The 18,005-nt window shown below is 50.1% G+C and overlaps 2 protein-coding genes across 5 annotated transcripts in view; one reads left to right on the forward strand and one right to left on the reverse strand.

Moving 5' to 3' along the window:
- UHRF1 (ubiquitin like with PHD and ring finger domains 1) overlaps positions 1–2,118 on the reverse strand; it is a 33,974-nt gene extending 31,856 nt beyond the window's left edge. For 2 of the 3 annotated variants that reach the window (XM_061150622.1, XM_061150624.1), the window contains exons 1-2: positions 1,942–2,118; positions 461–627 (exon numbers count right to left, since the gene is read on the reverse strand). In XM_061150622.1, the coding sequence (XP_061006605.1) occupies positions 461–613 (153 nt within the window). In that variant the 5' untranslated portion in view covers positions 614–627; positions 1,942–2,118. Of the gene's footprint in view, positions 1–460; positions 628–1,288; positions 1,415–1,941 lie in introns of those variants that run through there. The other variant, XM_061150623.1, reaches the window with a different exon arrangement.
- Positions 2,119–3,199: 1,081 nt separating this feature from the next.
- ARRDC5 (arrestin domain containing 5) lies at positions 3,200–17,683 on the forward strand. 2 transcript variants are annotated; one of them, XM_061150625.1, is made up of 3 exons: positions 3,200–5,683; positions 7,269–7,477; positions 16,849–17,683. In XM_061150625.1, exons 1-3 carry the CDS (start codon positions 5,356–5,358, stop codon positions 17,374–17,376), a joined length of 1,065 nt encoding a protein of 354 aa, XP_061006608.1. In that variant the 5' UTR covers positions 3,200–5,355; the 3' UTR covers positions 17,377–17,683. The 2 variants fall into 2 exon arrangements, 1 of the variants encoding a protein (XP_061006608.1); XR_009694103.1 differs by lacking the exon at positions 16,849–17,683 and adding an exon at positions 9,543–10,768 and having other exon boundaries at positions 3,200–7,477.
- The last annotated feature ends 322 nt before the right edge of the window (positions 17,684–18,005 follow it).

The raw sequence follows: 18,005 nt of genomic DNA on the forward strand, positions 1-18,005 counted from the left end.
GATTCCAATTTCTAGAAAACCCCATGGGGGTCGGAAAATAGTAAGGTGCTGACCGACTGTAGACGCTCAAGACGCCTTTGGTGTGTGTTTCAAAGAAAAATCTGGTCTCTTCTGTCCCGGTGTCTGAGTACTGATTCTAGGCTCTTCCTTGAAATTCATCAGCCCTCCAACGGCCACCTCCAGCCTCTTTTTCTAGAAATTATTTTGAGGGGAGCGTTCACAAAGGGGAGGGCTGGGAGTTTAAAAGACCTCCAAACGCAACAGATTCGAGTGCCCAGCTGCCCGCCTGGAGTGTCAGTCTAGGAGTCGAGCCTTTGTTCCTCGCTCAGGCACTGGAGGTTTCTGTGGAGAAGCAGACCGGACGAGGTGGGGGGGAAGAGTGTGTGTGCCCTGCCTGGATGAGGCAAGAACAAAGGTGCTGGGCAGGCAGGCAGGCGGGTAGCCTGCAGGGCGGGTTTACCTGCTTGCCCCGGTAGAAAAGCCTCTGCAGGCCTGGCTCCACGTGGAATAGCTCCTGGATCTTCTTTCTCAGCTCCTCCACCTTCGTCAGCCTGGACAAGGAGTCCACGGTGTGGGCCACCTTCCCGTCCATGGTGCGAACCTGGATCCACATGGTGCCTGCTGGAGCTGCGAGGATGAGGGAGCGACACCCCTGGTCAGTTCTGCCATCAATACCACCACCATGGTGGTGCCATATTCGGGTCATCCTTGCTATTGTCCAGACTGCAGACACCAGGTAACTCTTGGAATACCCTCCCAGCCCCTTATTCCCTATAACCTGCCACAGCTGGCCCAGGCCCTGAATTAAGAGATAATGCGTTAATGAGTAGCACTGGTGGAGGATTGAGGAGGGACGGGAAATTAGGGGAGAGTAAAAGGCACCTTCGGCTACTCAGTCAACGAACCCTGCCTTTCACAGGGGAGAAAAAAAAAACCACACCAGGATACAGAAGAGAAGGGGCACACAGTCAAACGGTGAGGGGCCGAGTTTGTTTGTTCGTTCGTTCATTCATTCATTCATTCATTCCCTGGATGAACACTGACGCGAGAGGGAAACCCAAAAGTCCCGCTTTTGACTGGAACTTCCGAAGTCCCGGGGAACTCAACTAAGTGGGACCGAAGAGGAAGAAACCCATTCGAGACCCGGGAGCTGGGGACCCCGTGTGCCCGCGGACCCCCACTGCACCCCCGACCCGCGCGCGCGCTTGCGCGACGCGGCGGGCCCCGCTGTGGCCATGGCAACCGGCCGCCCCGTCCCGGCCACCCCCGCGCGGGCAGCGCTACTCACTTCTGCCCCACGGCCGCCCGGAGCTCCAGCCTGCGTTTCCCGGACCCCAACGCACGGCCCCGCAGCCCCTCTTGTTCTCTCGCTCGCCCGCGCGGGCCACGCCAGCGAGCCCACGCCCACCCCCCACCGCCGGGACAGCCAAGGGGCCCGCGCGCCAGGTCCCGCCCCCTTCACTTGAGCCGCCTCACTGATTGGCTCCGCCGCGGTCGGCCGCCCCGCCCCGCTCGCTCCTCATTGGCCCAGACGCGCCCGGGGAACTAAGGGCGCGCGAAATCGGGCTCGGGCGCGACAATTGAATCGCGGGGCGCCCCGCGCGCAGGCGCGGAGCCTGACATCCTCCCCCGCGGCTCGCCGGGCCCTCCCCCACCGAGCCGGCGCGACCCCCGCGGGGCGCCTGGGATGTTCCGCTCGCTCCTGCCAGAGCCTGGGCTTCCGGGGCGACTTCTAAGGGCCGGCAGGGTTGGGGGCAAAGCCGGAGACCGCGTGTAGGGTAGCCCTGGCGCGGGGGAAATGTACTCCCGTGCTGGCAGAGCGTCCCGGAAAGTTTTGCAAAGTCAAGGTGCCGGGTGCGCCGAGTCCTGCCCGCCTCCCCCAGTCCGCGCCCTGGCCCGGGCTGGCACCCCAAACGGCCTGACCGCTCACGATCCACTCGCCTGCTTGCGCGCTGGCCCTTCTGAGGATGGCAGAGGAGCCGCGTGTGTGGCCAGGACCCTGCGCAGACGTGTGTGCGATCCCGAGCGCCCGGACGGCCACCACTGCCCGCTGCGCTGCCAGCTGCTCTGATTTTTTTCCCGCGAAAACTTGGCGTTTGGGAGTTGCGGGGCCACAGGAGGCCGCGCCGGGGGCGGGCGCCTGCCTGGTGATTGGCCGCCTCAGTGGCGGGAAGCGAGAAAGGGGGTGGGGGGCGCCCCCGCCTCTGTCCACCCCCCCCTCCGCCCAGCGGGCCACGGCCCCGCCCAGCCCTGCGCGCTCTGCTGGGCGCGCCCAGCGTGCAACGGGGCCGGTGGCGGGACCTGGGCCCCCTCATCATGGGTGCTCTCCATGAGCCCTAAGGATCACCCCCAGGGCAGAGACCCCCAGGGTAGACACCCCTGACCTTCTAAGTCTGTTCCTTCAGCCCCTCTTACCAGGCATGCACTGACCAGTTGGGCAGGAAGACCGGAATCAGTGTAAATTATACAGGAGAATTTGGGGGTATCCCCCCAGAAGACCTCCTGCACCCCGATGACGGGCCTGATCGCCCCAGCTCGGTTTCCTTGCGCCAAGGCCCTCCAGCGCTCCCCACCCTACCCACCCGCAGGGCTTGTTTGCTGGTTTTTCCCGCCTCGTTTTCCCGCCTTCTCCTAGCTGTCCAGGCGGGCAGGGCTGCCCTCCCCCCCTCCGCCCTGCCTGCTCCGCTCTGACCAGTCCTGGCGGGCACACTGTGACCCATTCTGGGCACCTACAGAATGCCTGAACAGGGTGTTCAGAGCTGGGGGCCCAAAAGTGGGCAAGGCCCACCCTGTTGGTGGTCTCCGAGAGGTTAAATTCTTATCTGGGGAGCCCAGCAAGAAATGAATCAATAAAGCAAATCATTTCAGATACCACACGTGCCATGAAGACAGGACAAGAGCTGGACAGTGACCAGCAGCCATGTGGGAGGGCGGGGAGAGGAGGCACTCCGGTTGAGGTGGAGAGGTGGGCCTCTCTGGGCAGATGACATTTGAGCTGAGATCTGAGATGAGAAACCAAGGACAGACGGATCGAGGCGGAAAGAGTAAATGCAGAGGCCGGAAAAGGCTTAGAAATGGACAGAGAGCCGGGCAGATGCAGTGAAAGGGAGGGCGGGCGGGAGCGAATGAGGTCAGAGGGGTGTCATGTAAGACCTCACAGGCCACCAGGAGGACTTTGGTCTTTCTCTGGAGAGCAGTGGATAGGGTGGGAGGGCTGTGAGCTGAAAACCAATGAGCTCCAATGTGTGTTTTCACAAGGTTTCTCTGGCCACACATAGAGTTCCTTCTATCTTGGCTCTGGTATTTCTGCTTTTATTTCTCCCAGCGGTAGACAGATGAATGGCCCCCAAAGATGTCCACGTCTTAATCCCTGGGATCTGTGAATATCATACCTTCCATGGCAAAAGGGACTCAGCAGATGGGGTTAAACTGAAGATTGTCAGATGGGGAGATTATCCTAGATTATCTGGGCTGGCCCAGTGTCATCATGAGGGTCCTAGTAAATGAAAAAGAGTGGTGAGAGGGTCAAGCCAGAGAAGTGACAATGGGACTAGAGGATGGAATGATGAAAGCAAAAGGCAAAGGATATGGGAAACCGCTAGAAGCTGGAAAAAACAAAGGACAGATTCTTTCCTAGAATTCTAGAATGTAATCCTGCCAACACCTTGACTTTAGCTCCATTTCACACTTCGGACCTCCAGAACTAAGAGAACTCAGCTGTCTTGTTTGAAAGCATGGAATTTATAGACGTTGGTTACAGCAGCCATAGGAATGAATATACTCCAATCACAAAGTCGAGATGCTCCTATTAATTCCACCCCCACCTTCAGGACATCGCCGACACAACTGATAGCATTTATCAAAACTAAGCTATCAGCTACGTGGTGACCATGTTGCAGATGTGAGCAGGTAGCCAGGCCTCCCCAACCTTGTGAGGCAGATGAGGTCTTCCATACTGACAACATCTCTGACAGGAACCCAGCCCTTTTCTGGCAAGAGCATAGCCTCTCTCTGTGCCTGCTGTTGTCAAAACTCAGCATGGCTGAAAAAGAAATAGACTCTATATTCCTTGTGTACATTTGGTACAGGGCACACAGTCCAGCCTCCTTGGATATCTGAAGTCAAGCAACACAGAAAGAGGTGTCTGGTTTTCCCTGCAGAAAAGACCTTGAGCAGTGGTGATGAGGGGCCCCACCCAATCTCTCTACTCATTTCAAGAAAGTCAGAAGGGTTGCTTGGGTTAATTAACAACCATGAACAAGAAACTATGCCAAGCATCTTTAAAAGAAGCTTACCAACCAGTTGGAAAAGCAAAATGTTGATGTCCGCAAAAGACATCACATCAAAGACAGCAAGATATGACATAGTCATGAGGCCTGCCAGAGCCTGGAGAACAGACACTTCCTAAAGCTTCTTCTGTTTTGCTGTCCCTCCTACTTAGGCACCTGCCTACGTGCAGATCAGGCACCCTGAGGGTGCAAAGGGCTTCAGTTTCCCTTTTACAAAATGATATGCACTTGACAATCATTAAGTCACTGAACAGACTTTAATTGCCCTCCCTTGTCTGCACCAGGCCCTGGGTCCAGCGGACCAAGTCCCGCCCTACAGGGACTTCTTGTGCAGTGGAGAAGCAGGAGGAAAGACGGTCATCAGTTGTGCAGGGAGATGGTGCTTTGTGATGGTGTCCATGATCACATGGAGCCCAAAGTGCTCTGAGCATCTCCAAGACACAGCAAATCCCATGTCCTAGCTATCGCTATCATTTTCCTTCTAATATACATTAATAGAAATAGAGAGCTATTAAAGACAAAATGATTGGGACTTTCCTGGCAGTCCAGTGGTTAAGACTCCACTCTGTCACTGCTGAGGTCACAGGTTCAATCCCTGGTCAGGGAACTAAGATCCCATAAGCTAAATGGTGTAACCGAAAAAAAAAGTGAAAATGATTATCTGTATAGGACCCAGCATCCATGTATGAACCCTGAGGAGGGTGCACATGCCACATGTGGGGGCCATCGATGGGGCAGAAGATACCCCTGGGCTCATCCCCTGTCCGTCTGTAAATGAAGCTTATGATGCCTATCTCACCAGAGAGCCTGGGAGAATTCTTCCTATCCAGGCCCCAGACATCTGGCAAGATGACAGTTGTTCCCTGTATGCCAGGAATATTGCTATTTTGTGGTTTTCTTATTTGTTTGCTATTTCCTAGAAAAAAGAGGTCAGGCTACCATTTCATCAACCAGTGAGGCCTTTGGGATTCCCACACTGCCGCCCACCCCCAAAAACCTTGCCCCCACCAATCCTGGCCATTGGGAACCCCTTCCCAGAACCCTGACTGGCTGATGTCACAGACAGATGACCTCACTGTGGCCAAGGATCTCTGTGACATGGGGGAGGGGGAAGGATGTTTCTCTGTCACCCCAACCCCCCATGTCTGTGGTGAAGTCAATCGAATTAGTGCTGCCCAAAGATGCAGTCTACCTGGCTGGCTGCATCATCGAAGGACAGGTGGTCCTAACCCTGAACAGCACCCTGGTGGACCCCATCGTGAAGGTGGAGCTTGTGGGAAGAGGTTACGTGGAGTGGAATGAAGAAACTGGGGCGTCCCGCGATTATAGCCGAGAAGTTATTTGCAACAACAAGGCTGACTACGTGCACAAGACAAAGACATTCCCAGTGGAGGGTAAGGACCGGTATGACTGCCAATGTTAGCCAGAATAGGAAACCAGGGTCTGGAAGATAAACACATCTGTCAATCAATCAACAAACCCTCAGGGATATGAGACATGGGCAGAGGCTGGCTCCTGTGGTCACAGGGGAAGAGAAAGGAGGGAGAGGACTAGGAGAGATCCTCGAGGGAAGCACTGACAAGCCCCCAGCTCTGCCAGATTCAGATCTAAAGTCTAGACAGACCTCAGGGAGCCTGGGCTGCTAGGGAACTATAGGTCCTTTCCAAAATGAGTGTTTCCGGGTAGTCCACAGTCAATCAGAACGCTTGGCCAATGCTTGTTTGAACAAAGTTTCATTTCAGATTTTTTTAAAAAATTTTAGATAGGGTAGCCAGGGAAGGTGTCACCAAAAGACTATGGAGCTCAGATCTAGTGATGGAAGGGGTCCCTGCCTTGCAGATACCCAGATATTGTTTGTGCATTAGTTGCTCAGTCTTGTTCAACTCTTTGTGATCCCATGGACTTTAGCCCACTAGGCTCTGTCCATGGGATTTCCCAGGCAAGAATACTGGCGTGAGTAGCCATTCCCTTTTCCAGGGGATCTTCCTGACCCAGGGATCGAACCCAGGTCTCCCACATTACAGGCAGATTCTTTACCATCTGAGCCACCAGGGAAACCCATCCAGATACTGCTGGACCTTAATACTCAACAATCAGGCCCCCTCTCTCTGTCCCAGTTAACCCACCTGGAAGATGGGAACAGAAAGAAGTCCTGCCTCCTTAGATTGTCTTGAGGACTTGATGATTTAATGGCATGTCTCAGGCTCAGAATAGCAGGGGTTATAGAGTAAGTGCTGAATAGGTGTTAGTTCTTTCAACCAAAACAATTTTTCAGCCCCTCAACCCCACAGCATCGGGTACCACCCTTCTCCATTTCCAAGGGAAGCATCGTTTCCCCTCAGGAGCATCAACCTCAATTCATTTACTCCACAAACAAACAGGTATTAAGCACCTACTGTGCACAACAACCATGCCAGGTACCAGGGATGCAGCAGCAAAGAAAACAGAAGAGGTCCCTGGCATCCCTGGGGTTGCTGTCAGACTGGGAGGACACACTCATAAGAGGCTTTGGGGGAAATGTAAGAAAAAATAAAACAGGGAGATCACAGAGATGAGAGGGCGGTGTGAGTCCCTCCCTGGCCCACCACCATCATCACTCAGTCAATCTGCTGTGTGCTGTGCAGTGAAGGCCAACGGCTGCCAGGGCAGGGAGATTTGCCTGCTTTGGGCCCCAAGATGTGTTTGTTGAGTAAATGTGTGATCGAACTTGCAGGCCAGACCTCCAGTTTCCCAGGCCCAGAGCAGGGGTGAGCAAGTCCCAGTGGGTATATTGGGGTGACCACCACCCACCCAGAGCTTCCATCTCCAGCCCAACTGAGGTCTAATATTTATGAGCCTTGGTGTTTTGGATCCCTAAAACTCAGAGCTAGCTCAGGGACAGAGAGGCCAGATCCAGAAAAAGCTAACTGCCAAAACAATAAAGAAAGGGGGGGGGGGATTCTAGAACCTTCTGATGGCATTGGTGTGTTTTGCTTTCAGATAATTGGTTAAGTGCAGGCAGCCACACCTTTGACTTCCATTTCAACTTACCTCCCAGGCTCCCTTCCACCTTCACCAGCAAAATCGGCAACATCTTTTACTTCGTGCAGGCCTTCTGCATGGGTCGGGAGCACATTCTAGCCAAGAAGAGAATATACTTGATGGTTCAAGGCACTTCCTCAATTTTTCACGCGGAAAAATCATTGCAGGTAGTGGGGAGCAAGGGGGAGCAGGGGTAGGGGCTTGGCCTCAAAGTTCCCAAGAGGTAGGGGATGGGGCAGGAGCAGCCAGGGGATAGGGAAGGCCCCAACCCGGAAAAAGAAGGGAAGGTGTTGGCCGCTTCTCCAGCTCAGGAGTTTTGCAAAAAGGGGAATCAGAAACCAGGGCAGGAACTAAGCCAGTAGCTCTCAACTGAGGTGATTCTGTCGCTGCAGGGGACACTGAGCAATGATGTCTGATGACATGTGTGGTTATCGCAACTGGGGAGGGGGATGAGTGCTATCGAGGGGGTGGGGGCCAGGGAAGCTGCTCAACCACAGTGCCCCTCACAGAGAATGGCCTGGCCCCTGAACGTCCTTGACCCCAGGGTAGGTATGTCAAGAGTGAGCAGATGCCCCGCTCTGACCCCCTGACTGAGTGTCCCAGGTGTTCAGTGAGTCTCTGGGAACGGATAATGGAGATGGTACCCTCTCCCCACCAAGAAGCACAGCAAGGGGTGCCCTCCAACCAGGGAAGGAGGGGTCTGGCAGCGTCAGTCGCCTGAGCGGAGGAGGTTTCTGTATGGCTCCCAGAGGCCAGGTGCAGAGGCGGAAGTAAGGGAGGGTGGAGTTCCGTTGGCCAAAGTCACTTCACCTCCCTGGGGCCTCCTCTGTCATCAGAGCATGGTGGCTGAGAGTGCCGGCATCTTAGTTCTCAAGGTCCAAGTTAAAATCCCAGCGTCCCAACCTGCCTGCTGTGTGACCCTCTGCAAGTGATGTCGCCTCTCTGTGCCATTTCCTCATCTGTCACTTGGACACAGAGAGGATGCCTGGCCCCTAGGTCTCAGGAGGAGCAGTCAGTGGACTTCCTGAAGGTTCAGGGCCTAGAATGGTGCTCGGCGCTGGTGTCCAGGGCAGCCTCAGAATATTTATGCCCCATCGATCCTTTTTTTTTAAGATTTTTTTTTAATGTAGACCATTTAAAAATTCTTTATTGAATTTGTTATAATATTATTTCTGTTTTATGTTTTGCTTTTTTCTGACCTTGAGGCATGTGAGATCTTAGTTCCCCAACCAGGGACTGAACCCCAGCCCCTCGCATTGGAAGCACAGATTCTTAACCACTGGCCCACCAGAGAAGCCCCAGGTGTAGTCTTATCTGTGTAGTAGGGAATCATCTCTAGCCTGGCCAACCTCAGGGGAGGAGGATTCCAGGGCAGGTAGATGCTTAGAGGGGTGGATCAGAGGTGAGCAGATCTGAGCTCAAGGCCAGTCTGGCCACCTGCTTTCTGGGTGACCTTGAGCAGACTCTGGCCCTCCCTTGAGAGCTAATCTAGAGTGCAGGGTGCACAAAGCAGAAATTGGAGTGAAATGCTGTTGTGGGGTCAGACCTGGACTGAGGTCTCTGCTGCCAGATGCTTCATTAGCAAATGGCCTTGGGCAGTTAACAGCACCTCCTAGAACCTCGATTGTCCTGATCTGTATGATGGGTATAATGAAAACAACACTTTCCTTGATCATGAGGGTCATGAAGCACCCAGCAGGATGGGTACACATCAAGGACTCCTGGTACATGGTAAGAGCTCAGATCGCTACTACAGCAACAAAGGAGTTATTGCAGATCCATTTTGAGAGGATGAAAATATTGTGTTTTTTCAACTACTCAGTACTCTTTTAATCGGTTTGGAGAGGGCAGGGTGAGGGCAGGAGCTGGTGAATCAGGGCAGAGGCTACTGCTCTGGTCCAAGCAGGGGCAGAGACCTGACCCCCACAGTCTGTCCTTCTCAGATCAACTGAAAGGAGTCAGGTGATGACCCGTCTGTGTCTTCCAGGGCTCCCACCTCCCTCGGAGTAAAAGCCCACGACCTCCCCCTGGCCCACAAGGCCCTGCACGACCTGCCCCGTCCCCTCCCTGCCTTCCCCCTCCTCCCTCTCTGCCCCTCTCACTCTGCTCCAGCCACGTGGGCCTGCTTGCTGTTCCTCCAACATCATCCTGCCCCAGGTCCTTTGCGTGTTGTGTGCCCGCTGCCCAGAACCCTGTGAGAGGATCTTCCAATCCCTCCCCGTCCTCCTTTAGATCTTTGCTCAGAAACTACATCTTCAGTCACCTGCTTCAGTAATAGCCGGACGAACTGCCACAACCCCCACAGAAGGCAATTCAGCCATATCTATCCAAACGAAAAGGAACACGCACTTTGCCCCAGCCATTTCATTTCTCTTCTGGAAAATTCTCCTACCACTGTCATTTCATTTGTGTGATAGGACCTCTGCATGCATTGCCTGGGAGGCCAGAAACTGGTAACCACTTAAATGTTTGTTGCAAAGGGAATTAAAGTAACAGTTCACAGTCAAAGGTCAACTCTATAGATAGAGCAAAGAAAGAGAGAGCAAGACACAGCCAGAGACGAAAGAATGAGGCAGCTCTCGGTATCAGCACGTCCATGTTACTGGGTTGGACGCATAAAGCAAAGCTCAGAACAGCGTGTCTAGCCTGCACCGTTGGTGGTAAAAATAAGAAATGCACAGAACTTCCTTGCAGGTGTAACAAACTGTCTCTTTCCAGAGACCAGAGAAACTGGCAACAGACGGCTTACTGGCTGCCTCCTGGGGGGAGGGAAGCAGAGGGGAGAAGCAAAATTTTTCTCCTTCCACTTTTTTTTTTAACATCTTGATTGAGATACAATTCTCATACCTTATTATTCTTCCCTTTAAAGTGTCCAAACCCATGGCTTTCCATGCATTCATAGAATTGTACAGCCATCACCACTGTCAGTGTTAGAACACTTTAATGCCTTCCCTCCCCCACCATAAAGAAAAAGGATGAGCGCTGAAGAATTGATGCTTTCAAACTGTGGTGCTGGAGAAGACTCGAGAGTCCCTTGGACAGCAAGGAGATCCAACCAGTCAATCCTAAAGGAAACCAACCCTGAATATTCGTTGGAAAGACTGATGTTGAAGCTGAAGCTCCAATACTTGGGCCACCTGATGCGAAGAGCTGACTCTTTGGAAAAGACCCTGATGCTAGGAAAGATAGAAGGCAGAAGGAGAAGGGGTCGATAGAGGATGAGATGGTTGTATGGCATCACCGACTCAATGGACATGAGTTTGAGCAAGATCCGGAAGATAGTGAAAGACAGGGAAGCCTGGCGTGCAGCAGTCTATGGCGTTGCAAAGAGTCCGACACGACTGAGGGACTGAACAACAACCAAAGAAGTCTTGCATCCCTTACCTGTTACCCTCAAACCTCCCTTTCCCCTCCCCCACCCACCACTACATTCACTCTCTGTCTCCTGGGGATTTGTCTGTTCTGGACACTTCCTGTTTTAATAAATGGAATCAGACACTATGTGGCCTTTTTGTTTCTGGCTTATTTGAACATAGTGTTTTCAAGGTTCATCCAGGGACTTCCCTGGGGATCCAGTGGTTAAGAGTCCGCCTTCCAATGCAGGGGTATGGGTTCAATCCCCCGTCACGGAACTAATGTCCCACCTGCCATGGGGTACAGCTGAAAAGTTTCTTTTTAAAGTTCATCCACCTTGTAGTGTGTGTCAGTGCTTCCTTCCTTTTTAAGGGTGAATTGTCTTTCTGTGGCATGGACGGACCGCCTTTTGTATATCTCTTCATCACTCGATGGACAGCAGGTTGTTTCCATGTCTTGGCTATTAGGGACCATGCTGCTTCTAACGTGGGTGTCCACGTTTTTACGTGGATGTGTTTTCACTGCTCTCAGGTAGCCATCTAGGAGTGGAATTGCTGGGGCAGATGGCAGTTCTACGTCTTACCTTTTGAGGGGCAATCAGACCCTTTTCCACAGCAGCCGCTCCACTTTACATTCCCACAGCCATGTACAAGGGTTTTGATTTTTCTACACCCTCTCTGTGTGCCTTTAGAATTTTGAAAAACGTGACCCATTGTCTCTTGGAACAAGCAGTCCCGTTGGGTACAGCACTTGTCCCCAAGACATCTCTCTCCTAACCGCCAAGTCCGAGGGAGTCTCCCTTTACCTTAGCCCCTTGTCATAGCCTCATAACGTATCTTAATCAGAAACCTGCTGTTAAAGGACTTCCCTGGCGGTCTGGTGGTTGAGACTTCGCCTTCCAAAGCAGGGGGTGCAGGTTTGATCCCTGGTCGGAAGCTAAGATCCCACATGTCTTGCAGCCAGAAACAAACAAACAAACAAACAAAACATAAAACAGAAGCACTATTGTAATAAATTCAATAAATCTCTAAAAATAGTCCACGTTTTAAAAAACAAGAACTTTAAAAATGTACCATTAAAAAAAAAAAAAGTGTGCCATGTTTATATCTATCTTCCCAATCAGAGCAGGGACTAGACTGGTCTTCACGGCTGTGGGTTTTCCTTGAACTTGGCACCAAGTTGATAAAATGATACTGCTTAAGTGAATGAATCCCCCCCAAAGTTTCACATATGCTAAAGAAAGAGGGAGATCCGAAAAAGCTCCCAGGTACGGAAGATGAATGTTGAGTTTGTAACCTGGAGTTCTTGGGATTCTGGGCTCTTGGGCCACCCCATCTGGCCTGGAATGGGAATCTCCCCTTGGCCACCACTGATGTCTCTCGGCACCTCCTTCAGGACCAGGACAGAACTGCTGGCTTGGTCTTGAGTTAGGGTAGCCAGTTCTTTCACGCCTGTAGGGTCCTAACGAATGCAACGAATTTTCGAATAAGACTGGAGGAGCTTAGAATCAAATGGCCTGCAATTAGCCTTCCAAGGGGAGAGAAAGCATGGGAAGTCTGAAGATAGGCAGGGGCCAGAGGCAGAGGGCAGCAGGTGAAGCTGAAGGGGTCAGGGGTCAGCCTGAGGTCTCTGTGACAAAGGATATTGGATCTAGAACACAGTCGTGCAAACCTTCGGTCATGATTCATTAGTGGGGTATGAAATCCATTTAGCAAGTTGCAAGGCATATTTCTACAAAATGAAAGAGCAGATAAGCCCAAAATAAAAAAATGTTTTTTAAAAAAAATATCAACTTTGTAGGTTGCAAATGTTGTTTTCCAAAAACAGTACTAAAGGATACTGTTTTCCTATTTTATATTAAAACAACAATGTTTGCAACCCACAAAATATATTACCATATGGAAAATAGATAGCCATTGTGAGGTTTAATGTATGAGGCAGGGAACCCAAAGTCAGGGCTCTGTGACAACCCAGAGGGATCAGAGAGGGGGAGGTGGGAGCAGAGTTCAAGAGGTGGGGGACATATGTACAACTAATGCTGATTCATGTTGGTGTATGGCAAAAACCATTACAATATTGTAAAGCAGTTGTCCTCTAATTTAAAAAACTATTAAAAAGAAAACAATGCAGAGAATAAAATAAGTAGGATAGAAAATATTTTTTAAAAATCCATTTGTTGGGCTGCCATTTATTTTTTAAAATGAAAGAATAGAAGAGGTAGGAAAATATAAAATTTTCTGGGTTGCAACAAACTTTGTTTTTATAAAATCAATGTGTAGGAATGAAAACAATAGTATTAAATAAGTAGAATGAGAGAATGTGTCAGAAAAAAATTAATTTGATGGCTTACAACATTTTTGTTTTATATAAGACAAAACAACAGCATAGCATAAGTAGACTAGAAATACAAAAAAATCAGTTCAGAGGGTCCAATCAACACTTTCTTCAGCTGCACCATGCGCTGTGTGGGACCGTAGTTCCCCGGCCAGGGATCGAACCCACATCCCCTGCAGTGAAAGCATGGAATCTCAACCATTGCACCACCAGGGGGGTTTTTGTTTTCTCTGGATATATACCCAGGAGTGAATGACTGGATCATATGATAGCTCTGTTGTTAGTTTTTTGAGGACCCTCCATACTGTTCTCCAAAGTGACTGCACCAATTTACATTCCCACCAACAGTGTACAAGGGTTCCTTTTCTCCACATCCCCATCAGTGTTTGTTATTTATAGACTTTTTGATGACAGCCATTCTGACGGGTGTGAAGTGCTATCTGACTCTGACTGTGATTTGCATTTCTCTGATGATCAGCAACATTGGGCATTTTTTCCTGTGCCTATTGGCCATCTGTATATCATCTCAACTCCTGGGTCAGGGAGATTCCCTGGAGAAGGGATGGGCTACCTTCTCAAGTATTCTTGGGCTTCCCTGGTGGCTCAGAGGGTAAAGAATCCACCTGCAATGTGGGAGATCTGAGTTCGATCCCTGATTTTGGAAGATCCCCTGGAGGAGGGCCTGGCAACCCACTCCAGTATTCCTGCCTGGAGGATCCCATGGACAAAGAACCTGGTGGGCTGCAGTCCAAGGGGGCGCAGAGCAACTCTTTCTGGTATGTAAGCCCCAGAAGTGTCTTCACCGTGCTCCTTCTAGCTCTTTTATGATATAAAAGACATAGCAACAATATAAATGTTCATCATGGAGGGGGGATGGGTGAATAAGCTACTTTGCAACACACTTCACTGCCGTTGTGAAATTGAATGAATCAGAATGACAGCCACCAACGTGAATGCCTTTCAAAACACAGAATGTTAAGCTAGGAAGGCAAGTTGCTGGAAAACATATGAGGATTGATTTATACAAAGCATTCAAATACGTAAAACAGTACTGTACAATTCAACCACAAATAAATGTATTCCTAAACAATGCAAACATCTGCATGAGAATAACAAATGCCACACAGACACACAAACACACATGCATACACACGTGTTTGTAAAAGTATCAAGTTCATCTAGAAGAAGACACAGGAAGCCAGCAAAACTGGAGAGTAACTCATTGTAAGCACACACCACATCACATCAAATCTCTTTAATTTTATTTATTTTTAATTAAAAAAATTTTTTGTCACACTGCAAGGCTTGCAAGATCTTAGTTTCCTGACCAGGGATGGAACCTGGGCCCTGGCAGTGAAAGTCCTGAGTCCTAGCCATTGGACTGCCAGGGAATTCCCTCAAATCTGTTAAAGTAGTATCCACTAATAAAAAGTAAAGTGTTACCCAAAGTGTTCATCGCTCAGTCAGTTTCCACTCTTTGCGACCCCATGAACTGTAGCCCCCCAGGCTCCTCTGTCCATAGAATTCTCCAGGCAAGAGTCCTGGAGTGAGTTGCGGTTTCCTCCTCCACGGGATCTTCCCAGCCCAAGGATTGAAACTGGGTCTCTTGTAGGTGGATTCTTTACCATCTGAGCCACCAGGGAAGCCCTAAGAAAGAGTAAAATGTTACCCAAACCACACATTAAATATACTATATATGATTTTGTTTGCAATCCAGCAGCTAACCAGTTGATATAAAGACTGCATTTTGAAGTTTTTATTTAAACATGTTACATAATTTCAGTTCTACAGTTTTCATGATACAGAGCCCATATTTTCTCCTTAAGTCTGAACTACTTCGGTAAGCCTTAGGTCTTGGGCTATTGACTATAAGACATTCCCTGTCTTCCAGAAAACTAGGGTTCAGGGAAGTCAAGGCACTGGTTCAAGGTCACACAGCAAGTGAGTTATGGATGTAGAGATAAAACCAAGGGCTTATGAATTTCTTAGGCTTATGTTACAGACAAGGAAATTGACACTCAGAATGGAAAAGGGCTTTGATTCTTTATTTTTCTAAATTGAAGAAGAGGAACTAAAAAGCCTCTTGATGAAAGTGAAAGAGGAGAGTGAAAAAGTTGGCTTAAAACTCAACATTCAGAAAACTAAGATCATGGCATCTGGTCCCATCACTTCATGGGAAATAGATGGGGAAACAGTGGAAACAGTGTCAAGCCTTTATTTTTGGGGGGCTCCAAAATCACTGCAGATGGTGATTGCAGCCATGAAATTAAAAGACGCTTACTCCTTGGAAGGAAAGTTATGACCAACCTAGATAGCATTTTAAAAAGCAGAGATATTACCTTGCCAACAAAGGTTGTTTTTCCAGTGGTCATTATGGATGTGAGAGCTGGACTGTGAAGAAAGCTGAGCACCGAAAAATGGATGCTTTTAAACTGTGGTGTTGGAGAAGACTCTTGAGAGTCCCTTGGACTGCAAGGAGATCCAACCAGTCCATCCTAAAGGAGATCAGTCCTGGGTGTTCATTGGAAGGACTGATGCTGAAGCTGAAACTCCAATACTTTGGCCACCTCATGCGAAGAGTTGACTCATTGGAAAAGACCCTGATGCTGGGAGGGACTGGGGGCAGGAGGAGAAGGGGACGACAGAGGATGAGATGGCTGGATGGCATCACCGACTCAATGAACTTGAGTTTGAGTAAACTCCAAGAGTTGGTGATGGACAGGGAGGCCTGGCGTGCTGTGATTCATGGGGTCGCAAAGAGTCGGACACGACTGAGTGACTGAACTGAACTGATAGTTGATTTACAATGGTGTGCCAATTTCTGCTGTACAGCGAAGTGACTTAGTTATACACACATATTGTTGTTTAGTCGTTAAGTCGTGTCTGTCTCTTTGCTACCCCATGGACTGTAGCCCTCCAGGCCCCTCTGCCCATGGGATTTCCCTGGCAACAACACTGGAGTGGGTTGACATTTCCTTCTCCAGGGGACCTTCCTGACCCAGGGATCAAAACCCCGTCTCCTCCATTGGCAGGTGAATTCTTTTCCACTGAGCCACCAGGGAAGTCCATACACATACATACATTCTTTCTTTAAATATTCATTTCCATTATGGCTTATTCTGGGATATTGAATATATTCCCTGTTCTATACATTAGGAACTTGTTATTTATCCATTCTAAATTTAATAGTTTTTATCTACCAAACTCAAACTCCCAATCCATTCCTCCCCCTCCCACTTGGCAACCACAAGACTTCTCTATGTCTATGAGTCTGTTCCTGTTTTGTAGATAGGTTCATTTGTGTTGTATTTTAGATTCCACATGTAAGTGATATCACTTGGTATTTGTCTTCCTCTTTCTGACGTGCCTCACTTAGTATGGTAATCTCTAATTGCGTGCTTATTGCTGCAAATAAGCAGCAATTATTTCCTCCTTTTTTATGGCTGAATATGTTCCATATATGTTCTGAATATGTTCGCGGATATGTTCCACATCTCCTTTGTCCATTCATTGATCCATGGCCATCTAGGTTGTTTCCATGTCTTGGCTGTTGTAAACAGTGTTGCTATGAACGTAGGGGGGCATGTATCTTTTTGAATTGGAGTTTTGTCCCGGTATATTCCCAGGAGTGGGATTGCTAGTTCAAATTCTATTTTTAGTTTTCTGAGGAACCTCCATACTGTTTTCCCATAGTGCTGCACCAGTTAACATTTCCACCAACAATGTAGGAGGGTTCCGAGGGCTTTGGAGAGTCCCGAAGGCTCAAGACCAGGTGGACTGTTAAGTGAGCAAACAGACATTGTGGCCTCAACCCCTCACAGTTGTCCCTTCCCGCCCCCACTTCTTCTAGAACCCTCTGTGCGTGGAGGCTGAGAAGAAGGTGTCTTACAACTGCTGCAGCCAGGGCACCATCTGCCTGCAGATCCAGATGGAAAAGAACACCTTCACGCCAGGGGAGAGGGTCATTTTCACCACGGAAATCAACAACCAGACCAGCAAGTGCATTAAGACGGTCGTCTTCGCCCTCTACGCCCACGTGCACTACGAGGGCTTCACGCCCAACGCAGAGCGCCGTTCCAGGGTGGATAGCAGTGAGCTGCTCAGGCAGGAGGCCAACACCCCCATCACGGCCTTCAACACCACCAAGATCGTCAGCACTTTCCACCTCCCGCCCGTGCTGTCCGTGAGTGGTGGCGGCTCACAGGACAGTGAGATCATGAGCACCCAGTACGAGCTGGTCAGCACTGTCCACCTGCCCTGGTCCCTGACCAGCGTCAAGGCCAAGGTGCCCATCATTATCACCAGCAACCCCGTGGACTCAAACCAGACCGCTGCGGGCTGCCGGACCAGGGCGGTGTTACCCGTGAGCCTGGACTGACAGAATTAAATGCCCAAACGTCTAAATATTAAAAGTTTTATCAGACTCTAAGGCAGATCTTTCCTTCACCTCGCACAAATGGCCTTTGGATGAGTCTGCCTATGGGCAGCATGTGACCCAAACCTCGCCAAGCTTCAGCCGTGAAGGCATCCACTTCTCCCATCCCAGGAAAGATCTGTAAATGACAGGAGAGGCCAAAGCCTTCCAGCCTGAAAAAACCTTCCAGGACTTGCCCCGGTTAGCACCCAGACCCACCATCTCCTTGCTTACTCTTACACTACCTAGATGAGGGATTCCCCCACTGGGAGTGACCCTGCCCTCTAGAGGATATTGGCAAAGTCTGGTTATATTGATTGTCCTGACTGGTTGTGCTCCTGGCATCCATTGGGTGGGGGCCAGGGATGCTGCTCCACAGTGCCCAGGACAGCCCCCCATGGAGGATGTGTGTAGTCGCTCAGTCACGTCCAACTCTTTGCAATCCTATGAACTGTAGCCCGTGAGGCTCCTCCGCCCACAGAATCCTCCAGGTAAGAATACTGGAGTGGATTGCCTTCCCCTTCTCCAGAGGATCTTCCCAACCCAGGGATCAAACCTGGGTCTCCCCAGGTTTGCAGGTAGATTCTTTACCA

This window comes from Dama dama, chromosome 9 (assembly GCF_033118175.1).
Source record: "Dama dama isolate Ldn47 chromosome 9, ASM3311817v1, whole genome shotgun sequence".
NCBI lineage: Eukaryota > Metazoa > Chordata > Mammalia > Artiodactyla > Cervidae > Dama > Dama dama.

Excerpts from the sequence above, each read along its gene's own strand:
- ARRDC5 (XM_061150625.1), top strand. The coding sequence starts at position 5,356 with ATGACCTCACTGTGGCCAAGGATCTCTGTGACATGGGGGAGGGGGAAG. Across the intron at positions 5,684-7,268 it reads AAAGACATTCCCAGTGGAGG|ATAATTGGTTAAGTGCAGGC; the intron begins GTAAGGACCGGT and ends TTTTGCTTTCAG. Across the intron at positions 7,478-16,848 it reads ACGCGGAAAAATCATTGCAG|AACCCTCTGTGCGTGGAGGC; the intron begins GTAGTGGGGAGC and ends CACTTCTTCTAG.